Source organism: Calypte anna, chromosome 3 (genome assembly GCF_003957555.1).
Source record: "Calypte anna isolate BGI_N300 chromosome 3, bCalAnn1_v1.p, whole genome shotgun sequence".
Lineage (NCBI taxonomy): Eukaryota > Metazoa > Chordata > Aves > Apodiformes > Trochilidae > Calypte > Calypte anna.
In genome coordinates, this window is record NC_044246.1 from 9,808,496 (window position 1) to 9,835,162 (window position 26,667).

General features: G+C 39.9%; 1 protein-coding gene across 1 annotated transcript in view; it reads left to right on the forward strand.

Annotated features, from left to right (window-relative positions):
* KIF26B (kinesin family member 26B) overlaps positions 1-26,667 on the forward strand; it is a 276,130-nt gene that overhangs the window by 219,224 nt on the left and 30,239 nt on the right. The window contains exons 8-10 of the mRNA XM_030448683.1: positions 1,873-2,135; positions 4,984-5,167; positions 8,711-8,870. Of these exons, the coding sequence (XP_030304543.1) occupies positions 1,873-2,135; positions 4,984-5,167; positions 8,711-8,870 (607 nt within the window). The remainder of the gene's footprint in view (positions 1-1,872; positions 2,136-4,983; positions 5,168-8,710; positions 8,871-26,667) is intronic.

The following is a 26,667-nucleotide window of genomic DNA, read 5'->3' on the forward strand; positions in this document are numbered from 1 at the left end:
TCTCACTTACACATCTATTAACTCTGCATATTGTCTCAATGTTGGACAAGATGATGCTTGAAACAGAAGTTAACTTTGAGATGTTGCTTCATTCCATCCCTTGAGTACCATAGAAATTTTTAGCACTGTTTTCAATTGCTAATGAATGATCCCACAGTGAGTTTGTAATGAACAGTGACCTACAGCTTTACAAACCTGCTTGGTATTGGAGACTGTTTGCCAAAATACCACTTATATTAAGCTGTGCAAAAGCTGTGAGTACCCACTCAAGTTCAGTGTTTGTGAGGGCACCATTCAAGTGTTTTGACTGGGCACTCACATAATTTGATTTATATTCTATTCCCTGATTACACTATTCACTATTAGTAACGTCTTCCTATTCTGTCTCCAACAAATCTTATTCTAATGCTTAACTGAATGTTACCAATGGATCAAAACTCTTTGCAGAATGCATCAACAGTCTTTCGGGTATTCATGGAAATACAATAAATAGGAAAATATATTTTGCCATGCTTATCTTAATAGTATTCTGAAAATACTCTCTCTAATGAAGAGGGTTACATTATATGTGTGCATTATTTACTGCATCAAAGAAACACAGACACGCACAGCTCAAATTGATAATTCCATTTCTCAGGTGAAGATCAACCTGTATCAGGCCATAATTATGCCAAATTACAGACAAGAAAAACTGGAGAGTATTGAGTGCTGCAATGACACCAGTTCTGGTAGAATAAATGGAGCAGGTCCACTGATCCAACACACCAAAAGGCCCTTCTGGGCTAGGCAGGAGTAGTGCTAGTATGAGCCCTTGGGTATTTAACAGCCTGTGACATACCAAACAAGAGATGGCAAATGAGATGGAAAAGAAAGCTACCAGAAAACTGTGTCTCACAGGTGCCACATGTACATCAGGTAATCTAACTAGGGCTTTGCAGAAGCACAAGTTGAGTCTCTCTAGTTGTTTCATGAATGGCACCACCACCATTCCACCAACTGTGGACACACCACAGACACATGCATAGAAATAGTTCATTTGCTGATCTTTTTCCACATAGATTCATCATAAGAAATGAAACAAGGCTAAGAAGTGACAAGTACTTTCCTGAAGGATGTATACATTTATCATTTGGCTTATAAATTTAGAAGCTTTAGAAAACTTGTCCAAGGGCATTATATGTAGAGACACCAAAAGCAGCATAAGATATTACTTTGTGTCTTTCAGCAGACTTTTACAGCAGAGACAAGACAGAGCTATAATTGCAGAGAGAAGTAAAAGCAAACCAGGAGAAGGTTTTGACTCAAAAAAATACTTCTTCTTGTGGGCCTAGTTATGCAACAAATGATCATGAGTAGCTGTTTGGATTTTTTTTTGTTTTCTTTTCCTATATGAAGTTATATCTTTTTGATCCTGGGACCAGGTTTATGTCAATCCCATCCCCAGTGTATGAAGGCTAACAAAGTGCTGCAAAGTAAAATGGTATTCAGGGAATACCACAATCACAGTATCCAAAATAGGGATTTTTAGAGACCATAACACTTCTGCTCTGCTCAGTTCTTCCACTATTCACTCAGATACTGCAGTTTTGTGTGGTAGGCACCTGCAGCACCCTGCCTGGGGAATGGTATAATGCATGTCACGTAATGATTTCTGAAAGCAGCTCAAAATGTCACCTGTTGGTTTTAGATGCTCTCCATTCTCCATGTGCCATTTGTCTGTCTCCCTATCTTTCTCCCTTCCAGACTGTCTTTACTGTAGTGGAGAAGTTGTTTTCATGAGGCTGTGCAGGATAATCTCTCTTGGCAGAAGGCTTTGTATGTCCTGGGAGTGATATTGTTGTCTTTTCTCCACCCGCTCCCCATTCCTGACAGGGAAGTCATACACTATGATTGGGAAGGATGATTCCATGCAAAACCTTGGCATAATCCCTTGTGCCATCTCCTGGCTCTTCAAGTTGATTAATGAACGCAAAGAAAAGACAGGAGCCCGCTTCTCTGTCCGAATTTCTGCAGTGGAGGTGTGGGGGAAAGAAGAAAATCTGAGAGACCTGTTGTCAGAAGTGGCTACAGGCAGCCTGCAAGATGGCCAGTCCCCAGGTGTCTACCTTTGTGAAGACCCCATTTGTGGCATGCAGGTGAATCCAATGTTCATATTACATAGAAAAAAGCAAAGCAACTTTTATTATTTTTCATTTTCTTTTAAGCTATAGAGATATTTCAAATTCAAAACCAACTCAGAGCATGAAGTTTATAGACTTGAAAGTGTTTACTTTAAAACATGCAAGAACATTATGACCTGCAGCTGCAGGACCATCTGCTCTCCTGGCCTAAATATTTGTACCTCGGGTATAACTGATGTTGAGCAGGGGCTTGTGTTTGCAATAAAATGTGAAAACATTCAGTGCAAACAAAAATTCGCTTCTGTTCTTAAAGAAAAATAAAAATGAAAAGAAAGTGTGATCTCTCTTTTGTAAAGCAACAAGTTAAAATATTTACAGTACTGCACAAATAGCTGGAGGCCATTAATATAGATGTTTAACTCTTTATAAACTACATTATTTATAGCCCTTGCATTAGCAATGTTGTAGGAAGCAGTAATCGCTACTTATTAATTGCTGCCAAGAAATAAATTCCTGAGCTGGGCAAGCCAAGAATAACTTGAACTCTTCTCAGGTTTGGAGGTTTAACAGGAATGAGTAAGTGGCTTGTGTATGTCCTGGGTAACCAATACAGTCTCAGCAGTCCTGTTTTTCCTCCCCTCTTGGTTTGAAGGGAAAAAATGCCTATTCTTTCATTTTGCTGTCCTTGAGGTAGTAAATCTGATTTTTGTATGAGTAAGTGCAGAGGTAGAAAACCAGCACGATGGAGCTTGAATATTTTTTCAACTTTAAAGGCAAAGACTGCTTCCATCCAGAAGCTGTGGCACACTACCTACCCAGGGATGGGGAATAGAGGCAGGAGACAACAGACCTACAGGGTCACATACCCTATTTCAAGCTCCAAACATCTAGAAATCCAGATTCACATCTACAAAAGTAATGAATTGTGACATTTTTAAGAAGAAGTAATACATTTTGTGGTTTAACTCCTTATAGTTTAACCTCTTTGGGCACATTTAAATCATATTTTGCATTCTTTTCCATTCTACCCGAAGACTACAAAGTTGCATCTTGATTTTTAGGCTTCTCATTCTCATTTGGCTTCTGTCTTTAGTGCTTTATGAAATACTTACAGCACCAGAAGAGATTTCACCTTCTGCTCATGGGTCATGGGTCATGGGTGCAGAACAGTGAATATAAGATGGGGAACATCTCAGTTCCCATTGGGGTGATAGGTGGGCCAGTTAAGATCTCAATTAACATATATATGTTACATATGTTACTTAGCTGTGTGACAACCAGCCTCTTAGAGCTCATTTCCTTACAAAGATATGTAAACAAAATAGCAATAATAAGTATCCCATTATTGTTCCTTATTTTCATATGGATACAGACAGAAAAGCCATATACAGCATGAATTATTTTAGATTAGTGGAGTAAAGGTAGCTCTGTGAGAGCTCCATGAGTTATATATCTCTGCAGTGTAAAATACTGAATTAAATTGCAAGAAAAAACCCTAACTGTCTATGTGTGTTTTACAAGATATAGTGACATTCTGGAGTCACGTGTCCTACACCTGAATTCTCAAAATCTTCACATGAAGGGAGGATATTGCATAATAGCCATACAGATATGCAAAAATTGTGTACAGCAAATGAATAGTCACCATATGTCACACTGTCTGTCACTGGGCCTTTCCAAGCATGCACCTTTTCTTGTTGCTTACATTAGTGAGATCATCCTACTGACTGGCCTGCCTTCTGCTTGCCTTCTTAACCCCTTCCTGCACCCCCTGCCTCTTTATAGAGAGAACTTTGCCTTCAGCTGTGCCACCCCATCCCATGCAGAGCCTCAGCTTTATCCCTCCTCAGGGTGATTAATGGTCATGAAGAGAAGACAGGAGCACTGTCTTCTTTAGCAGAACTGAACTTCTAGCAGTGTTACATAGCAGGGGAGCACACCCTGAGAATGGGAGTTCATGACTATTTTTATACCAGATGAAACATGTCTGTTTTTTGGGCTCTGGGCCAGCTCTGCCTACTGCCTAAACTAATGCCATCAGATTGCACAGTCACACGTCCCTTCCACAGACAAACTAATCTGAGGTGACATGAAACATGCATGCATTCCTAAAGTTATGGGGGGGTTAATAATATCTGCCCTCCTATGCTGTTTGTCACTTTGGAGAGATAAGAGCAGGCTGGTGACTGGGACTGAGGTCCAGCAGATGTGAATGTATGTACATTACCTACCTCGTTCCATTTAATGGATTGCCCTGGCTCGTGAGCAGGTGCATAAACCTGTGGTATGAACAGGCAAGAAAAGGTTTCTCTTTTGTGCTGCTCCCCACATGGTGTGGAGCTGAACACAAGCTTCCATCTTGCTGTTTCCCAGGTGCATCTGTGGACTTTTCCCTACTAACCATTTCTGAAGGGTAACATGTAGCCCTGCCTCTGCCAGTCTCCACCAACTCTTGAGTATGGGTTTGATATGTCTTCCATATTTTTTTTTTAACATCTAACTATCAGAAGAACACAGTGACTGCCACTGCCAGTGATGCTGGGGGCTGGTGGAGGGGGGACGAGAAATGAGTAAAAATAATGAAAATAATTAATAAGCATAAATAGCTTGAAATTCTGGGAAAGTGAGGGAGCAAATTTCTCTGTCCAGCCTCTGTCCAGCCCTTAAGATGATTTCCAGTCACTGGGGTTTCTGTGCAATACCTGCCACCAGAGACACCCTAAGTGAGAAGCCTCAAAAGCCTGGCTTCAATCCTAGGGCTGCCGAATGTCTCTCCATGGTGTGTGTTGGCTGCAGGGAGCTGTCAGGCAGTGCTGACTCATGTGAGAGTTTCTGGGTGATTTCTCCCTTGTGTTTCCTGCAGCTTCAGAATCAGAGTGAGCTCCGTGCCCCCACGGCTGAGAAGGCGGCTTTCTTCCTCGATGCCGCCATTGCCTCACGGCGCAGCAGCCAGCGGGACTGTGACGAGGAGGATCACCGCAACTCCCACATGCTCTTCACTCTGCACATCTACCAGTACCGCATGGAGAAGAGCGGCAAAGGTGGAAGTAAGCTGTCCATTCCCTCCCTTCTGTTTCCCCCAAGCCTGTCTGGAAACAGGCTTTCAAAAGGCCTCTAAACACCCTACTTCAGTGGTGAAAATTGGCAGACGTCTCCCTTCATCGTGAGGTGGGGTCACTCATACCTGCCTGGTAAAGACCCACCAAAGTCCATAAAAGGCCACTAGGGATTATTGCCATCACTTGGGCAGTTCTGTTGCTGCTGTGGAGATATTAACATTAGTTCTCAGGACTGTGGGCCTCTGTATCTAAAAAAATTTAAAAAGCGCTCTTCAAATCGGCTTTTAGCATTGTCTTTCCTGATAGTGTTGAGGTCATGGATTACAGTATCGTGGTGACGGGAATTCCTTACCACCCTGACATCCGGTGCCCTGACACCCGGTGCCCTGACACCCCTCTTGGGCACCGAAATAGGGCAGTGTGTCTGGAAGCTGATGCTGGCAGTGTCTAAACTATGCCTTTTTTTGGAGATCCGTGGTATTTTAGTTGCTGGCCCAACTACCTGTGCACAAAGGACCCTTATGGTTCTTTGTAAAGGCTCTGGCATTTTCAGATTAGCTTACTCCCTCTCTCTGCCATCGATGTTTTCACAGGCTTATGTCTTTATTTCCCCTTTCCAGTTATAAATGAGGAAAAGGTGCTTCCATGTCTACGTATGTTTCTATAATTTTCAAAAATTTCACTTGACTTGCACCATTTATACTCTTCTATTACACTTATCCTCAAGTCTTCCAAATTGTTTATAACTGAAGATGTACAAAGCGAAGGTTTTTTTATTTAGGAAGTTTCAGTGAGAAAAGATTTGTATAACTTAAGGATCACCCTAACCAAAGAGAAAAGCTTTGCATTAATTATTTTTTTTTTAATAGTGATTTTTTTCCAGGGGGAAAATATTTGTTTGAAAGCCACCAGAGTCCCCTGCTTCTTTAAAATTGTAGGCTTAAGCAATTCTGCAGAAATAACATACGCTTCAGCTCCTGGCTCTGCATAGGTTATTTGTAAGAAGGAATAGATTGCAAACTACGATGTGCAGTGAGTGAACAGCACTGTAATATTCATGTCTAATATTTTAAAGCATAGCATTTACACCGACTGTACTTATAGCAAGAGAAAAATATAGAAAGTTGCTCTAAATGGGAATGCAGTTTGCATTTGTTTAAGTAATAACCATTGTGGGATTGGTGGGCAGAATTCTCAGTTAACTAAAGGTTTGTTAATTAACCAGCCTGCAGTGGAAAGGCAGACTGTGAATGCTCATATGGACTGGTTCACAGGAATAAAAATGACTGATTTGAAGGAATTATAACAATTATTTATGCTTGGTGTTTTTTACTGCACACAAATATATGCACGCACAGTCCTTTTCTACTGTCTTCAGATGCAATGAATAAAAGGGAAATATTTTTCTGTGGCTGTCATGACTAATTTAGAGAAAGAAGACACCATTCTAGTGGATTGTAATACAGACTGCTTAGCACACTGTCTTTAGTTGTATACGTTTGTGTCAAGGCCATACCACCTTCTGTCTTCAAGTTTCCATATCTGAGTGGCCTCACAAGCCAGGCAGGGGCAGATCTTGCTGATAATTGAATGAGGGGGGAATTCCAGCTGCTCAGAAAGGGCGCCTAGTGATTATCACTGTCTCCTGCTGAAATGAAGGACTTCTCAGAAAACAATGTGAAGATAGTGGAGGTATACAGATTCCAGTAACAGGACTGAAAAGGATAGGAAGGAAAAAAACCACACCAAAACCACAAACCAGTTTCTAAAGGGTAAGTGGTTAAAGACTAGCTAACATATGATTTGGTAAAAAAAATACTGCTAGAATAACTTATTGGTACTGTACTTACGTTCTTGCTAGATTCATTACCAGGCATGTCATGAAGCAGGCTTAGCACCATTGAAATTAATGGCATAGTGGCAGAGCTGGCACATTCATTTTTCAGCTGTCAGCTTTGCAAAGTCTCCGTGGCCACAGGGAAAAAAAAAAGAAGTGTTAGGATGTTCCACTTCTTTTCTTTTCTCTGTGTGTAGTTGCCAGACACATTAGTGGAAAACTTGTCTAACAAATAACTTCATTTTCAGATCAAACAGGTGGATCTGCCATCCTAAAAAAAAGTCTTACTTTGACTTGTAAATTAAATAAGAAAAGATCCAGTAGTTTATCTTGTTCTGGATTAGCTCAGCCTGTATAACAGGAATATGTATGGAAACAATATGACTGAGGTTTTGAAGGGTAGGGATTTCTTTCATTTTTTCACCCCCTGATATCCAGTAACCTTAGCAACAGAAATATTTACTATATATAATTCAGTCAAGTCACCTGTGGTCATTGTCTGTTGCAACTTGACATGCGTCTTTGTTTTTCTTGGCAAAATCATTGCAGAATACTCACAAAGACTAATTCCAGCCTTCTGAGGGTAGCTGCCTTAGAGGACTTGGGGTCTGTTAAGTCTAAGGGCTCTTAAGGGACTCAGATGTTCTCCATGAGCAGTTCAGAGGAGCTGAAGATACAGCTATCCAGACAGTTCCCCAGGGAAGCCTGACTTTCTGCAGCAAGTGTAGGATCCCATAGTGTGTGGGGGTGCTTCCCCATGAGAAGAATCCCACCACTCCCTACTATTGAGAGCACAGTGGTGCAGCTCCCATGGCCATGTTTAATGGGTTGTCATATTGTCTGGGGACTGTTGCAGTGGTTTGAATGTCTAGGCACCAACACCAATTTTTACCAGACATTTATTCTTCATTAATGGTTTTAGTATGAAATTTCTGGTTTTTAGAATTTTCTTAGTGTGACTTAATCAATATTACAGTATAATTTAATACATTTAAGTCCATTTTTGCTGAAGCACTAACAGGACTTAAAATAAGTTGTTCTTGTATTTTAACAATTGTTGATAGAGATGTTAGCTATCTTTTTGAAATATTAGTTTCAAATCAGCTTGTCCACAGTCCATTATCCATGGCAACTCAAACCTTTTCTTAGGCCAAATGATCATGTAAAAGCCTTACATTAGACTTACAGCTCAACTCAACATCCCATAGAGGGGATGTTCACACATTACAGGTTCTTCTGCAGATCTGGTATTCAAGATGGAAAAGGCAGGAGAAGCTACCACAGGACCGCTGCTCAATAAAGCAGCAAAATACCTGTCGTTTTACAGGCAGAGGAACACTAATGACAAAGAAACAGCCAACTCAGGTACAGGCTACTAGAAATGTATTTTTAAAAAACTTAGCCAGCACAGTGGTGATACCCAGAGTTAAATCTGCAGGAATTAACTCAGAGAGTTAAACCTGCAGGAGCAGGTGTGGACTGAAAGCCTTGGCAATTTTTAGGAGAGTCAGGAGCAGACAGGAATACACAGCAATAAAGGCTGGCAGGGAGTTAACAGGACCCCTAGGGTTTGTTGCTGCTAACGTGATTTAGGAAAGGTTTCTGGATTGTTTCCTTTTCCCAGGCCATTTGCTTTCCTGGGAAGCTGCTGTTGGAGGCCCATCCTAACTGTTTGCTCTCTCTGTTTATGGCAGTGTCTGGAGGTCGCAGCCGCTTGCACCTCATTGACCTGGGCAGCTGTGTGAAAGCCCTCGGCAAAAACCGGGAGGGGAGCTCTGGCCTCTGTCTCTCCCTGTCAGCACTGGGCAATGTCATCCTTGCCCTTGTCAATGGAAGCAAGCACATCCCATACAAGTAAGTGATGTTCTATGTTATACCTAATGCCTATGAACAGATTGCTTGTCTAGGCTTGGGGCAGAGTTTGGGGAAAGGGAGGAAACAGTCTGCTGGGGGCTGTGCAGCCCTCCTGAGTTATGGGAAAAACCTGCCTAAGGTCCAGTGGCACCTGCTCTAACCTTACACTTGGTAGATGCACTGTATTTCACATTCAGGGTCCAAAGGAAGAAGTTTGCTGAAGTAGGACTCGACTGTCTTAAAGATCTGAAGGCTCAAAGTTCGGCACATAAGGATTTTATTTTCTAGGACTGATCAAGGGTTTTTTTAATGTTTCACATCATCCAAAAGCCAGTTTTATATTTTTTCTACAGAGAAAAATGTTGCATCAGTGTAGTGAAAATGATTTTGCTGTTCTTTATGTCGAATTTAGTTGCTCGAAAATAGCCTGCATATTTGTCTTGAGATTCTTTCTGTGATCCAAGGTTACTTTGCATTTTATTTTTGTGTGGTTTGAATCTCAATGTCAGCTTGTCACTTGCAAAAAGAAGTAGGTTCTATTTGTCCCCCTAGACAAGTGGCCTTTGCTGCTGCAGAGGAATTGATCACCTAGTGTACTAATTTCACTTCATCTTTGTCTCACTCCATTTGCCACGTGTGCAGTTCTGAGAGGAGTTTTGGGTTCATTACCCAACCAAGGCAGTCATGCAGCCTTCCTATTGAGAAGCTTCTGATTTTTTTGATGTTGCTGCTGTTCTCTGGCCTAAAGCCTAGGGAGTAGCAACCAGCATCAGAAAAATGGCTTACATTACCATCTTGTAATCAGACTGAAAATGAATGTCACCATTCATGAAGCATGTGTATAGGAGATCTGGAATTAGGAACAACAGAATGACATGAAAACTGAACCAAGTCATTCACAAAACATATTTAAGTACATACATTTAAAAAATAATTTTAAAGATTGCAAACATGATTATTTTCTCGTGTTCATTCAAGATATTGAAAAATGTTACTTCTTTTGGCTTGGAAAATATAGGTGAAATTAGTTTGGTTATAATTTTATTTTTCTTCTAACATTTCTTTTCCAAAATTTTTTGGCAGTCTTGTAGCAAGACAAACCTCTCTCAGGGAATGGCGCTTCTAGGTCCAACCAGGTGTTCCAGCAGAGACTCACAAGCAATGTTCTAAGCCTATGGCTCTCATAGTTGACTCGCCCAGATCAGTGCTGTTGCTCCAAGAGCAACTGACCTCTCTGCTGGCTAGCCCAGGACTGAGCTGAGCCTGTGACTCAGGCCTCACCTTTTATTGGCCCCCTGGTCCTGCTCATGTGCAGTGGGGGCCCACCCTAATTAGGCACAGGTGGGCTTGACACAAGCTCATGCTCACTCCCTAGCAATTAGTGGCACCTGGTTGCCTCATTTTACTACATGGTCTTAAAATATGCATTTTGCTAAAATTCCTGTTTCTGGATCTCAGTCAGACTGCAATTCTGTTAAAGACCAACCAAATTTATACATATAAACATAAATTAAAATAATTTATATAGTTGCAGTATGAAAATAGCTTGAACTTTTTACTTTGCAAAGTGTAGCTCAAACTATGCTTATCAAAACCTGTCTTCCTTCCTGCTGGATTTTATGGATTGAAGGGAATACCAACTTGTAAGAATAGAAAAAAAATTATGTTAATAGTGCTCCCTAGACTAGAACTTAAGGAATAGTTACCAAACACAGCAGCTGTCTTTCCTGGCAATAGCTGACTGGGAGCAAAGCATTACCAATCATGTTTTCTATTTGCTGCACTAGCAAGCTCATACTGCTGAGATTCCCAGCTTCTGAGCTTACGTAGCCAGAGGTACCAGCAGTGTAGCTCATCAGTGTCTGCACTGTTGAAATAAAAGCTCTCTTCAAGCACACATCTCTTCCTGAATTCAGTCCTGTAAGAGCAGGTAACATAGAGTACAAGTATAGGGAAGGTGTTTGTCATCTGTAAATCAGAGGCAACGTCTCTGTTTCTAAGACAAACTTTTAAAATGCAATTTGAAAAACATATTGGAATATTTTGGAGCAAGTTTTGCCTACTTCTTGCTGAGAAGAGTACAGAGAACATTTTTTCCTGAATGTGATCTATTCACGAGCAATGGAAATAAGAGTTTCAGTGGCTGAGTGAGCACAATTATTATAGACTCCATGGTTGGGCAGTATAGGTGTGTGCTGCTCCTGGTGGATAAGAGAGGCAGGCAGTGTGTGTGTGTGTCTGTGTCTGTGTGTATCCGTGTAGGTGTGTGTGTGCTGCACTGTAGAAGCAGCTGTGCATCTTGGGATTCTGTGTTCAGTAGCACATCTTGTTTACAGCAATGACCAGACTACAGAGCTGAGCTCATTTCCCTGTCTTCAGGGGTGTTCTCTTTCAAGCTTAAGGATACAATTAAAACTTTGATAACTGCCTTTATTGAGGGGGACTAAAACAACAGAATTCTCACACAACAGCACTGTGCATTGTGTGTGTGTGATCTCAGGAAATTTTCATAGAGCAGCAGACAACATGGTGCATCTTTTCTTTATCAGAGTGATTAAACATCCATTAAGCATTCTATGGCAGCCTGTCATTACACACTGCTTGGCTTCCTGGGAGCCCAGAAACTCACAGCATCATAGGCATCAGGTTTTCTCATACTGCAGAGTTGTAGTTCTCTAAACTCTGAGAAGCTGCAGTCTCTTAAGCTCCCTCCAGGCTTGTCTCCACACGTGTTAGTTTTAGGGAAAGGTTTGTTCAGATTCATAGCTGGTATAAGCAGATGCTGCTGCATTGCCTTGTGTGGGCTGTGTGTTTATGCCAGGGGTGTATTTGCCCCTCTGTCTGCAGTCTCAATAAAAACCGTATGCTGGTGTGCAGAATTTTTTTTTTTTTTACCTATAAGACTAAGCCTTGGAAATAAGTAAGTTGGAATCTTTCTCCCTTAGGGACAAGTCCCATTTTGAGAATAGTAACACAGACTGACAATAGCTTTAGCAGGAATTTGTCTCTCAAACATGTAAGGAACCAATGCAGAAATTATCAGACATCAAACAATACAGGTTGATATGGTTTGGGATCTTGTCCAGCAGTTGAATTAAATTTCACATGGGTCTGAGGAATGAGCAAGAAGTCCTTATAATGGGCAATGACATGCATATAATAAGTGCTTAGGATGTGATTTCTGGGCATTTGTATCTTTCATACATGTATTTATAATCTCTCTCTAATGTTTTAGTGGGTTCTCTCTTTGTCACTACTAGTGCCCAGACCTGCCTAAGCACATCACTCTGTAGTGGTATGAGGCAAGGAGTTCTCCCAGCTCAATGTGTTGCATAAGAATAGATTTTAAAATTTGACATAAGTACACTGACATTTCATGTCTCCACTTTCTATTGCTCCTGAGTTATGAGCAGTTCCCTCAGAAGACTGGGCAAGAATTACATTCTTTGCAGGAATGTCTCATATCTTAATAAAAATTGGAAAGAAGCACTTGCAACCCTAAGGAAGAGCAACTCCAACCCTGACCAAGTTTGACAGGGCTCAGCTCTGCTACAGGAGGAGGGTTTTGCTAAGCTGCAGTAATTGTTACTGCCATTTTATTTTTTCAGAAGTGTTTCAGCTTTACATTAGTGCTGGATTATCTGCCTCTGATTTCCTTGTTGAATGCGTTTTAAAGCCTCAGATGAATACCCGTTTGCACAAACTCCAGATACTGGTTTATATAGCTCACTATTCAAAAATTACTGCAGTTGCTAAGCAACAGGAGTGTGATAATTCATGGTAATGCTGTTTTGGAAATAATCATTTTTATACATTTTAATGACTGTGAGAATATAAGAAAACTATTTAGAAAAGTACAAGGCTGTATGAATATCTCTTTCAGAAATTGTTGCTTGTTTTATTTAATAGGCTTCTCTTTTAATGTGCTATCCCAATGTGTTAGTGTTTCTGAAGGCATCCTGAAATTCAAACTACATGCTTATCCAAGGAGAGAGTCTTGTCTGAGAAATAGATGTATATGAGTCAAAAGCCTGAATTTTATTCCTAGCACTTCTGCTTCTCCATCACAGGGCTGCAGTTCCTCCCAGATCTTACATGCTGGTATTGTTTTTTCCATCCTATCTGTAGAAAATAAAGGGATATTAAGTGACTTGTGCAAAGTTCCACAAGAGGCTTAGTGGCAGAGCCACCGTGTTTTAAGGTCTAATCTGATGCTTATGCCACAGGCTAATCCATTCTTTCTGCCTGACCTTTGGAAATGTATTTATTTATTTATTCACATTTATAAAACTGAGCTAGAAAAAAATTGCAATTAGGACTTTGTAAAGGTTATTCAGGCTTCGCAAAAACTACTTCTTACATTTTAACTGTTGCTAAAAGTCTGTTGCCCTATTTTTTCACTTGTTTTTAGAATGAAGGACTCACACAGGCTGTCATTATAGGGTGCAAAATCCTATGTTTTTTTATCAAGAGTTGACTATTATTGCTTTTATGTGAAGAAGAGAAAAGTGTTTGTGATATAAAGATGAGTCTTAAGAATATTCTGTCAAGTATTTTCTGTTTGAGTTAAAAAAAAAAAAAGAAAAATTAGGTTTGGATGGTTGCAGTAATTCAGATTCTTTTCTTGGTTAAATAGGTTTATCTATCTGCAGGTGTTTCATCTGTGTGAAAAAGCAGTGTGAAGAGAACTGGGATCCCAAGTATATTTTGCCTGTATCTCATTCCTTTGCATTTGTCACATGAATTAGATTATTTTTCTCAGAAGAAATATCAGTGTAAACTTTTCAGGAAGAGATAAGGAAATCTAAGAACCACTTCAGAGTAAATTTCAAGAAAACTGAAAACATCACCTAGAACTGGTGGATTGATTGATTGATCAATAGCATGGATGTTCTACTTTCAAACTGTGTTTTTATCTCTGCAATTGCTTTACCTCAAAAAAACCCCAGTATACTAAAAAAAATTATGAATATATATTGGGGAATCTCATACAGATGTCAACTGGGTGAAAGTGAAGGTGTAAGAATAAGCCAATAGTTAAACTGATGCAAAGAAAATGTGATTGAAAGGGGAAGCCCTTTAGAGTAAGGAAGCACTTGTAGTACTGCTAATACTACTATATTATTTTTCATCCCTGCAAAAATCCATCATAACTCTATTCTCATCAGTAGAATTGCAGCACTATAAAAACAGTATTCACACCATCATCCTCAGTGTGTTTTTTTTACAGAGGAAGACAATGACAGGGCTTAGAGTCTACCTGCTGCTGTGCATCTCTCTCTGGGATTATTCTGGTCAGTAGTTGCTCCTAATAATGCTCAGAGGAGGGATGGCTGCCCTGGTGATATCCTGACAGGGATTTTCTGCAGTGCAATTGGAACAGTTGTTGATGAAGGAATTCATAGTAACAACCAATAAATTTAAAAAGTATTCCATACATGTGAAATGCTATTTAATGGCTGTCACTTGTTGAAGTTCTTATTGCCAGGAAGACTCTCGTACATTAACTAGCTTTAGAAGTGAAAATTTAATCCTAATTTATGAGTTGTTACTAAGTCTTAGTTTTGTAGGATTCATACAGCCATACCTACTTATTAGGCCTAAGAAGCTAACGCCAAAATTAAACTATATGCTCAATCAGCAATATGTTTATTGGTTACTTCATAAGTGCCTTAACCTAAAATACTGGGTTTTATTTGACAGATTCCAATCACTTTTGCTTCCCACTGCTGCAGCTACTAGTCTCCTGTTCCTTGCTTTTGCTTGTCCTCAGTCAGAACATGATGCAAAGGCAACAAAGAGCCTTCAGAAATAATCTGGTGCTGTCTTTGGAACCTTCAATCTTTCTGGGTTAATTTAATGTTTAATATATTAGAGGGGAGTAAAGAACTGTTTTCTGTTTTACTTGTGGAAACATAAGAGCAGATGAGGGGAGAATAAAGAATAGAAATGAGAATGAGTGACAGCTGAAACAGAAACACTGAACTGGGAAATCACCCAAAATGAATGGGAGATCTCCAAGAGAGAGTGAGATCAGATGTTGAGGAGACAGCAATCCACACAGAAGAACTGGGAAATTAAGAGAAAAAGAGATGAGCCCAATCAAAAAGAGGACTAAGCTCAAGAAATCCCCCTGAATGATCCAATTGTAGGAGAGCAGTCAATAGAGATTTTGTTGAATGTGAAATAGTTCCTAATTAGCTATCAAAACCATGAGCTGCTGAGGAACAAAACAGTTTTTCCATGATGTTGGCAGCAGGTCTTATGGACCAGAGCCTTGGCTAACAGACACTGAAGCCACTGGAGCAATGCCATGTTATACCAGCTGAGGACCTGGCCTTGGGTGCATGTTCTTTGACACTCGCCAGAGTGCTTTGGCAACATGGAATGGCAGGGCTGTTGCCAGCAGGAGGTGAGCACTGAAACACTGTCAGCACGGATATAATGAGGACATGGAGCATCTGGAAATTCCTTTGATTTTGGGGGTTTCTCTGTAGCTGACAGTTTTACTAAGTTGAATTTCTGACAATTTTCTTTTTTCTGTGGAACTGCATAAACAGTTAGAAACAGGAATGCCCAGTCTGTGCCTGTGGGAAAACACTGCATTTTATTAGAGTAAATTAACCTACAGCTCAGGAGCATAAGGATAATGGATTTTGCATGCTCCAGCAATCACTGCTGTAGTGTTCATCAACAACACAGTTTATTGTAGGACAGCTTGTACAAGCTGATAGTGCAGATTTGTGATTTATCTGCACACATCAAACAGTACTGTTTTTCATCATCAGGTGAATGAGAGATAGGATACAAAATCCTCAAGGAAAGGTTCAGCAGAGCTGCCATTCCCCAGCTTTGGGTTTTCAACTCAGCCCTGCCAGACTGGCAATGTGATAATTGCTGGAGCAGAGGTGTCTGCCTACACGTGTAGTGTATGGGAGTGAGTGTGTTGCATTCACTGAGCCTGATCCTCTGCTGTACCCGTTTTACAACAGAGCTCAGCTGATGTGGCTTCATTCTGCACAGGTGTTCAGGTTCAATCAGGCTGCATAAGCTACTTCTTTTAATGCTCTCTGAACCATGCAATGAGTTACTCCCTCACAGAGACTGCAACAAGCAAAATGAAATGAGAAGGGAAGTGCATGTGTTTTATAGTTAGATTTAATAGCAATTACTAATTGCATTTAAATAGCCATGCCTATCAGCAACAGATAGCTGCAACATGGAAGGGCACTACTTTGGTACTGGGCCAGCACAGACATGACTGGTAATGAACAATCAATCCAGTAGTGTGCAGTTATAGCTGAAATATAACTTGAGTGGAACCCAAATAGGCCACTGCAGTGATTCCATATACAAATGAGTCTGTACTTAATTCATTAAAATGTCATTTTGAACCTTCAGTTAGGGTATCCAGCAGTTTTCTCTCACCTGTTCCACCATCGGTTCAGGCTCAATTGAACTTTAATACATTTTATCTCATTGAAATGTAGTGGTAATGCATTTCATGTATAATTGAACATTTTTTAAATAGTCATATTGGAATAACTAGCCCTTATGCAATGCAGCAAATTATTTAGAAGTGTGTAGTAATATTCATTAGCCTTACTTTGTATTTTTCATTATCTTCAGATTCTTGAATAGTTGCATATGGATATGATCAGTTTCTTTACTGATCATAGGATGACAGAATGCCAGGTTGGAAGGGACTTCAAGGATCATTTGATAGGAACATGGTTTAGATGAGATGGCCTAGCACCCTGTTCAGCTGAATCTTAAGTGTCCAATGTTCCAGGGAATGCACCACTTCTCTGGGAAGATTATTCGAGTGTCAGAAGTGTTCTCACAGTGAAAGTCCAGTTGGGATCTCCCCAGGAGTAACTTGGTGAAGAAAGTATTGGGAACCTCTGCCTTTTTTCTTTATATCCCTGCACAAAGCCAGTGTGACTCAGGACAAGAGAGCAGAGACATCCCACTGCAGACAGTCAAGGAAACTAGCTTTTCTTTGCATAGTGGCACTATGTAGCCCCTTAATCAAAGTTGGGCATCCTATTGGTAAGAAGAGGCTACAGACTGCTGAGAATTTAAAAGAGAAAGTAGAAGAATAATGGATGGTCTGAGATGAAAGGTTTCCTCACCTGGAAGAGCACCGTGACAGAAATAAAGCTTCATAGCTTGCAGGAAAAAGGAGACCTCAGAGAGGAGATGACAACTACTCTGTAGTATTTCAAAGATGTGAATATACACAGGAGGAGAGAATTGTTTCTGTTGAGACAAAAGTAGCAGAATGATTTCTCATCCTCAACTAATGAGACAGAGGAATATAAACTTAAAAGCATGCTAGCAGTAATTCCTCTCAGTCAATGGAATAACTTCCCAGGAGCTTCATTGGTAGAATGATTTAAAAGTAAAATTAGCATGTAACTAGCAAATATTAACTAACAGTTATGTAATAAAAAAGTTCCAGATTGATTAGAGGCTAGGCTTATGCACTTTCAGTGTGGAGTTCTGAGGACAAATCTTTTACAATTTTCAATAGCTGTACTTGGAAAGTGTTTGCACATGACAGGCAGTTACACAAATTAAAATAAAATCATGATCTAGTGTGTCTACAGGAATCTCCTTTGCTTTTAAGAGTCTGAAAACCAGCAGCCAGCTGGATTGTTAGGCTTGCACGGTATCAAAGAAATCCAGAAGATTTCAGTGATGTCTTTTTCAAGACTCTACGATAGTAAGAATATGGGATGTATAGACCATTTCTGCATGAGATTATTTAACCCAGTTAACCACTTTTTTTTACACTTTTTTTTAAGGTGTCTTTCTCTTTGAATTGCAAAATTGAGTTCTCCTGATGCTTGATCCAAGACTTGGTGTAAGTCAACAGAAATCTTTTTATTGGGCTTTAGCTTAAGCCCACAGATCAGAAAACATGCTTATATCTAATTAGATGAGATAATCCTCAAATCCTTGCTAAGGGATATTGTATACTGTAGTTCATGTTCAGTATTTGATGATTAACAGCTTATTTGCTGAAGAGGCAGTAGGTGGTTAAGTGTTACCTAGTGTTGAGTTTGTTTGGGATTCCAAGGGATGTGATTGATGGAACTGGTGACTGTGAAAACTGGATCTGTATAATCATCTATTGGTGGTTGCTAATGGGTCTGTGACCATGAATTTGGAGCTCACAAAGGCTATTCAGGAACTTGCCCGATAAATAGGAATTTGTGACTACTGAAGCGTCCCAAACAGGACCATTTGGTTTTCCTCTTCAATATATATAAATTGCTATTTGTGACATTAGCTTGAAAATAAAAAAAAGCTTGGGTTATATTTTCTGGGTAAATAGCTGAACATTTTTTCTCCAGACTCTTTGTTTTCTTGGACTTTATTTAACACCACCTCCTCAATGGAGTGACCCTGGAAGCTTTGAGGAGAATCATATCATTTCAAGTGGTAAATATTTATATTGCAAATATAAATATTTGACCCAGTTTGTCCTATTGCTTCAAGAGCACTTGATTGGTACTGCAACTGCAAGATTTTTTTTTCCATACAAATTTTATTGAAGTTCTTGTTTTCATAACATGTTTGAGAGGAAAGAAATGAAGGTAATATTCTTGTTCTTTTCACTTACCAGCTAGCTTCTGGTGAATGATCAAAGTTTTCTGGCTGGTGTTTGCCTCCAGGCCTGTATACAATGAACAGATGTGAAGTGAATTTTTTAAAATGTGCGTCGACTTCTTAGAGCTAAGCAGGCTGGTTAGAACTATCTTCTGAAATATTAAAGTTATTTCTCCTGCTGCACAGTAAACTTCTTATTTTAACTTTTAAAGTTCTATTTATTTATAAATGCTATCTGTTGACATGCTTTCTAGCAATATGTGACAAGACTCAGTAAAATTAATTTCAGATAGCAACTCTTTTAGCTGTATTTTGTCTCATCACCCAATAAGCAAAACAGTTTTATCTCCCTTATTTAAACTTATTTTCCAGTAGTTTATTTTTGAGGACTGGAATGAGTTACTAAATTGTTCCTCTCCCTTTTTCTTAGCTTGTGCTCTTGGGCAGAAATAAAGCTTGGCTCAGCTTGAAAATCAATGACAGAACATATGTCCATACTATCAGGAATATCACTGCCTCCCTTTAGCACAGCTTATTCTGAAAAGCAGAGAGCAGGATGATGGTTGTGGCTGTTTTGGGTGCTGTTTCAAACCTGGGAGCTATGGGGATACAGTCTTTAGTCTCTAGGACCAAAAGAGAAAGCTGTCAGCTGTCATAGACCTAATGGGGTTTGAGGGCTTGGAAAAGGACAGACAAGGAATTACACAATTAATTACACTCACAGAACAATCAGGACTCTCACTGATCAGTTTCTTCTGCTGCCCTCTCTGTCGGCAGCTTGTGCAGCCTGCAGCTCTGCCAGGTGCCCAGCCTGCCTCCCATGGGAGCTCCTGAGGCCTCACATAGTTCCCATGTGGCATGTGCCAGTTCCTTTGGGCAGCTCATCCTGTGCCACTAGATTCAGAGACAGTCAGAGGACAAAAGAGAGGAGCCACTTACAAGCTGAGCTGTTAGGAGCACCTCATCTCCTCTATGCAAGTGGGACACGAATCTCCTTGGAGCAGTCTTTTAAGGACTGAACACAATTTTCATGTCTGCCTCCAGCTATAAACAGAGTAGCAGAATCTTTTGTGCTCCTGGACTGTGTTTCCTCTCTCTTGCAAACAACAGTTTTCACAGGCTCCACGTGATGTACTTTGAAGTTACACTCCTGTGCGAGAGGACAGGAATTACATGCAGATCTGCTACCCAGTTGGCATGTACTGCATAATAAGAACAAAAAAATGTTTTCAGTGGTATGGTGTTAGAGACATAACTGCACTTTTTCATAGAGAGAGTTCTCTTGGAGTTCTGTACTCAGTCTGACCATGCCAGTTTTCACCTCCTGAGCACTGCTCATCTCTCATGTGCAGACATTGCTGGGCTGGTGGAAGATTCTTCTGTTCTCATGTCAAAGGGAACTGAGGGTAACTCCTGTAGTTGCAGTAGTTTACAGTGATTTGAAAGATCTCTGATCTGTTGGAGGCTGCTGGAGGACCAAAGCTGAGTAAGATTTGACTCTGAAAATACATGTCTCCAAAAGAGAATCTGTTGGCATCCTGCCATATGATATTCCAGTGAGATTTGTGAAATGCTCCTGTGTTTTTTTCAGCCAGCGATTGAGGCTGCTTTCTGTGCAGTGTGTTTTAAAGAAAAAAAATGAGGGTGTACTTTGGTAATCTTTAAGATCTTTGCATCATACAGGATATAAAATAACCCCATTAGTCTGGTAACAGATTTTCTTTTTTCTTGTTAGGTGACTACTGTCATTTTGAATGGCTCTGTACTGTGTAATGGCATCATAATCAGTGGGTTTTGTGGTTTTTGAGCTATACTTGATTGCAGTCCTCTGCAATCCTTTGCCTCAAATCATTTATGTGTGTGTCAGACTTAAATATCAAGCAGGTTACACAATTGGGATAGTCCTTCACATCCTTTGCATGTCCATTCCCTTCAGGCTCAGTGCAGTGAGCCCCATGGTAATGAGGGTGTTTATTGGGAGAGGGCTCTGGATGCTTTGAATCACGCTTTGGGAGAGGATTTAGTAGTTACAGTGGTGTGGGACTGATGGTTGCACTTGATGATCTTGATTCTTTGAATCTGAATGTGGTGTTTTGGGTCTCTCGACTGTACACACTGCCGGAGGCTGTCAGCTCTCTTCCCACAGGGTCACAGCAGGAAAGTGATGCTTCTGTGGTGCTGTAGCAGAAGTCCCCTGGTCTCTACTGGTATCACAATCATACTCTGAAAATTGAAATTTTTTTTTCATCCTCCCCAGAAAATTCATTGTTTTCATTAAAATTTTCTAGCAAAAATCTTTTCTCAAAGAGAAATAAGACAATGAAAACAAAGAAGTACAAGTAACTAGGTGTGTATATTTTACAGTAACCTGGCTGTTGGAAGCAAGTAACACAATAAGGCTTCCTTTACAAATTGGCTTATTTGATTAGAGAAGAGTTTACATTGTTTAATACATAAGATTTTAAATTTCTTTTGTAACACAATTATATCACACCTACACAAAGGACAGTATAATCCTTAAAAATACAGTTTTAATTCCACTGGCCTCAGCTTCCATCTATCAGTGGTGCTTCTCTATGGATCTTTTTAAGGAATATCAGCTTCATAATAATAACTGTTCAAATGCCTAATCAAGCTCTGCTATTGCTTAAAGAATCCCTCTCACTGAAGACCAGAGAACGAAAGATAACTCAAGAGAGTAGCAACAAAACAGCACATCTTTTCAAGAGGGTTCATTAAATTTTGGGTTATGAATAAAGAATGCTGCAGGCTCTGTGTGAAATTAGAGTAAGGTAATATTCGACTCCAGTGGTAATAGTGTTGGTATGTGAATGTCATTTTGATTAACAATTACGCATCTATTATGCATAAAGCATCTATATTATCTCTCCATTGAAACTAACCATAAGTTCAGAACAAAAGTAACTTAATAATTTTGTCTTCATATCCATATAGATATAAACCAAATGACTTTATGCTTCATAGTATGAAGCTAGGGTGTTGCTTCACCTTAGTTCATCACTCAGAAATATAAAAATCCAAGTGTTTCCAACTAATATATAATCTGTAATCCATTTTAAACCTAGTGAATTCTGTATTCTTGTCTGTGTTTTATCCATTAATTATGCCAGTACCTGGAGTTTCATAAAAGTTCCTTTTTAAGACAGCACAATTTGGAAGTACAATTCTATTGTGCCAAAAGCTAAATAATAAAAATTACCAGTTGTTAATTGTCTTAAATACAAAGGGACAGAGTTAAGTATTCTGTGCTGGCATTATAAATTATATGCTGCCCATATGACCTTACACTGCATTTTGCAATATCTGAATATTAAGTAAGTTCTCCTTGGTCAATCTCATAATATATAACAGGAATATGCATGGTGCTTTTTCCTTCCTGTGGTCTGACTGTATTCATATTGAAACATTTCTTGCAATTAGATCCACAAAACTTTGCATATTTAAGGAGAGAACATTCATTTGAGAGATCTAGAAAGATGGGCAGAGAGCAACAAGTCTTTATTCTTCACTCCTTTTCCTGTGCAGGTTCCAAGAAGGGGAGTCCTGGGGGGTTCTTGCTCCTTACACCCATCACAGGGAGAAAAATTCTCAGCCACCATATTTTGGAAAAAGCTGCAGCTTCTTGCAGATCAAAGGCTATGCACCTACTGTCTTGTGTCAGGGCTAGATGTGTGTTGAGAACTTGCTCAGCATCCTGTGCTCTGCCATTATCCAGATTTTGAATTGCAAAAGTATAGATGAGCAATGGACATGCTTGAGTGGCATACTGGGAGACATTATTTGTTTTCCAAGGTATTAATGTGCATTTTGACCATCTCTATTTTTTACTTATTCAGAGGGGAAAATCCAGTAAACACAGGAAATAAAGTTGATATTATGGGGTGAATCTTTCAGTCTTCAGAAAGGAATGCCAGCACGGTTGGACTACATGAAAAGTTGTAGCCCCTAAATGTGATCTTGTGCTGCTTCTCAAATATATCTGTCATTGTTTTCAATTTGTTTATATTACTTACTAAATATAGAACTTTTATATCCTGTGATGCCCTTAATTTACACAAGTTTTACAGAATGTGGATCAGTTACATTTTCCTACCTGTTCCTGCTTATGTTTACCATCTTTAATCCTTTCCACTCATAAATAAGTGGTAACATCATGAAACAACCTGTTCTTTCCCTTCTTTCTCTCCAATATATTTCAGAAGTTATTTTTATTATATAGTTTTGGCAAATTACTGTGAAACACTCATTATCACTGCTGCAGTATCTTTAGTCCATGGCTATTTGTATCCTGAATTCTGGCTGCAGTTTCTCAAGTTACTTTAACAACCTCAGCCAGGTGGAACAGAAGAAGGCAGATATAGTTAGAAGCCACATTTCCAATTCCGGGGCATTCCAGGGGCCCAGCACCCACTGTTAAACCTTCTGGAGGCTAAAGTGGTATCAGGCACCCCAGGATGCCTGTTGAGGCACCCTGCTGCCTGAAATCTCCACAGGATGCAGGGCACAGTGCTGTGACACTGTCTCTGACATGTACCCTCTACTAGCAGCATTCACATCCTTGGCAATCCCCTAAAACAGACTTGTGGGAGACCTGTAGGAAATACTTTCTTGGCTGTTGTCTGGGTGACTGTGCTCCTAAACATTCTCTGAAGCTATATATGATGCTCTTCTGCATAGTGGAGAAGGTCTAGAAATGCGTAAAACTCTCACCCTTTTCTGTTTTCTTTTATATTTGCCAAGTCTGAAATGGAATGGTACGTTCTGCTGTGCTAATTGATTAAATGGCATCTATCATGACATAAAGAGATCAAATGGAATTATTTTTTCTCCCATGTTACCATTTAAAGCTCTCAATTCTGCTCACATCATTAGCATATAATTTTCAGATGAGATAGCCAGAAGGTCCCTAAATAAAAATTAGTAGAAAAGATTAGCGAGGAAAGCTAGACTGGTAATGAGCTGTTGCACTATGGTAATGTGCTAGGTTTATAGTTTATATCTAGCCCTAATCAGTGATAAGTGCAAGTTGTCAGCATTTAATAGCTAATTGGTGTTTTGTGGAATTCCACTACAGCAAAAACACTGAAATTAAAAGAAAGCTTCTCTTTATATATGACAAGTTAAGAGTTAATTAAAAATACTTGGGTCAAACCCACCTCTTAGCTACACTATATGTAAGTTTGCTCTGTGCTTAGGGGAGATTCATGGCTTGTCAAAACTTTTTTGGTCTCTTTTGGATCATTATGACTTTTTTTGGAAACTGGAACAGTAGCAGCTTTGGAAACAGAACAGGACCTTTACATGATTTGCTATGTGTTTAATATGTCTTATATAACAGAAAAAACAGCTAATCCTGAACCACTGGAAAATATCAACAATGCAATAATTACTTGAAGTCTCCTAACAGCCCATTTGTTATTGATTGTATTCATTCCATGGTAATTTGAGAACAGCTGCCCCTCCCCCCCTCCTGAATTAATTGGACATAAAATCATAACATGGATCTGCAAAATTATTAAACAGGAATAATCCAAGCCACAGGACATGAAAGACTTAAAAGCCTGGCTAACCTGACATCTGGCTAACCTGACATCTGTGAGCTGAGATTTTTGTCATTGCACAGCCATAATTAGGTGGCTTTAATCACTCTCCTGATGCTAATATGGTAAATGTCCTGTTTGTCCTCAGTAGCTGGTGGTGGGAATGACTGCTCTGCACAATGTTGTGTTTCAAAATTGTGAAGCCTGACAAGCTCTGTGAGCAGGACTGGCTCTGACATGTGAGCTCCAAGAGAGATTTAGCCACCTCCTGAGAAGCTGAAGCACACATGATCATACCATCTCATTGCCAGCCAGCCATATAAATACATTTTTAATTTGCCTTTTAATTGACCATTTCCAATCAGATTTAACACTAGCTTAGGTCTTTAGATATCTGAGGTCTGATTTGAAGAATCCTGAGACTGGGAGAAGATCAGGGCAGAAGCAGGCTGGGCCATGAAGGTGTGAAGCCAGCAGATACAACAAGCCAGGCAGCACTCACAAGCCAAGAGGGAGGAGATGAGTTAGCTGGGAGGTGGCAAGGTAAGGCTGTAGGGACTATGCCAAACAGGGGACAGCAGAAGTGTAAGAAATGGAGGAGGATAGGACACAAGCATATAGGAAAGTAGTGTTCATGAGTTCCTCTGTTCATGGAAGAAGTTGTTCATTTATTCAGATCCTCACAATGTGAAATGCAATTGGATGAATACATTTTCCTGCTGAGTAAAATTCATGCAGGCAGCAGACAAACCCCTCTTTAGATGATTTGCTCAGCACTGTATATGCAGGAGGAGGGTTAGGGAAAAGAGAGGAACTTAAATGAGTTCACTACTTGACCGCCTGAATTAAGTAAATGATCAATTTTTCTTACTTCAATAGCTGCAGAATTTAACACTGAGATGTTAAGACAGTCCCACTACAACAAAAATTCAGTATTAGCATTTGAGTGTTGAAGGAACAAATCTTGGAAGCCTGAGTTAAAACTCACTTCAGAGTAAATCAAGACAACAGGTGTTGCTTTGTTGGAGTTTGAACCTTGAAATACATTTACTGTTTCTAAGATAGGGAAATCTGGAACAGCTGTCTGCATTTAAATTCCACTCTACTACCAAAATGAGGTTACCTTTAGATACAACTCGCTGGATTTAACCCTCTCCCTCTGTTTTGTGCAGACATGATATCTAATGAATGAAAGTCTAGGTGAAAGAACAGTGGTAAATATAATTTGTCTAGACCTTGGTGTCCCCTGGGAAATTATTGGTTAGGCTGGAGAAGACAAGGAGTTGTAAGCCCCATCAGTTAATGAAGGTTTAAGAGACAGCCACACAGTGAGGCTTAGGAGAAACAATAGGATGAAAGGTAATAATCTTAAATTGGAAGAAGGTAGATTTAGGTTAGATATTAGGATGAAATTCTTGAGCATGGGGGTGGTGAGGCACTGGAACAGGTTGCCCAGGGAACAGTGGATGCTCCATCCCTGGAAGTGTTCCAGGAGAGACTGGATGGGACTTTGAGCAACCTGATCTAGTGGGAGGTATCCCTGCCCATGCAGGGGGTTAGAACTAAATGATCTTTAAGGTCCCTTTCAACTTGAACCATTCTATGATTCTATGATTTCTTTCTGCTCCTTCTCCTATGGTGGTTGTCCATTCACTCTCCTTAGCAGAATGACTGTCTTTTCTCTTGGCTCTTCTTGTGGCTCCTGACACATCAACCAGGACTGTGTTGATTGGATGCTGAGGAATGTTTATCCCCATCTTTAGAGGAGTCCAGCAGACATGCAGAGGGGATTCAGGAAGGAGGCTGCTGAGCACTATAACCCATAAACCACTATAACCTAGCACTAAGAATGGCCTTAGTGATTCAGGCCAAATGTCCTTCTAGCATCCTGTCTCTGTCTAAATTCAACAGCAGATGCCAAGAGAAGAGTGTAAGACTAAAATGGGTACTTTGTCAAAATATGCTTGCAGCCTCAACTCTTTCCAGCTGCAGGAATTTCTGAGCTTCAGCAGTAGCTTGGTAAAGTGAAGGGGAACCTTCCCAGCCCATTGTAAATGAATCCAGTTTGAGGATTTTGAAGGCAGTTGAATGGAGCTTTTTTATGAAATACTGGCTCAGCCAGAAATGTTGTTTTAGTGCTTCTGGGATTTTGCAGTTAGCTCTTTAATAGATATCTCTTTATTATTTAAAACTAAGTACATATGAACAAAGAAGTTATGTATTTCTTTCTGGCACACTGAGCCAGCCTTGTGGAGAGGCAGTTATGTAACATGGAAATACTTGAATTTGCAGTTGATTTTCCAGGCATCACAGATACTTACAGAATTCTAAAGCATGCTCTAGTTCCCTCAGGTAAAATTGCAACCTGTGTTACAATTACTAAACTAGTACGAAGTTTAAAAAGGATTCTTTGTTGTCACAGACTGTTAAAGATCTCTGAAGTGTTGGAGATACAAGCTCCTACTGGGGAGCTTGTTTAATTAATGGTATTGTAGTGGGCTAAATAAATGTAAGAATATATTCCCATCCTAGGTTAGCAGGTGACTTGGCTGCTGCAAAATCCATCTACCTTGCCATTAGATAGGGATTGCTTCTTTTAGCAGCTTTTAGCACTTTCT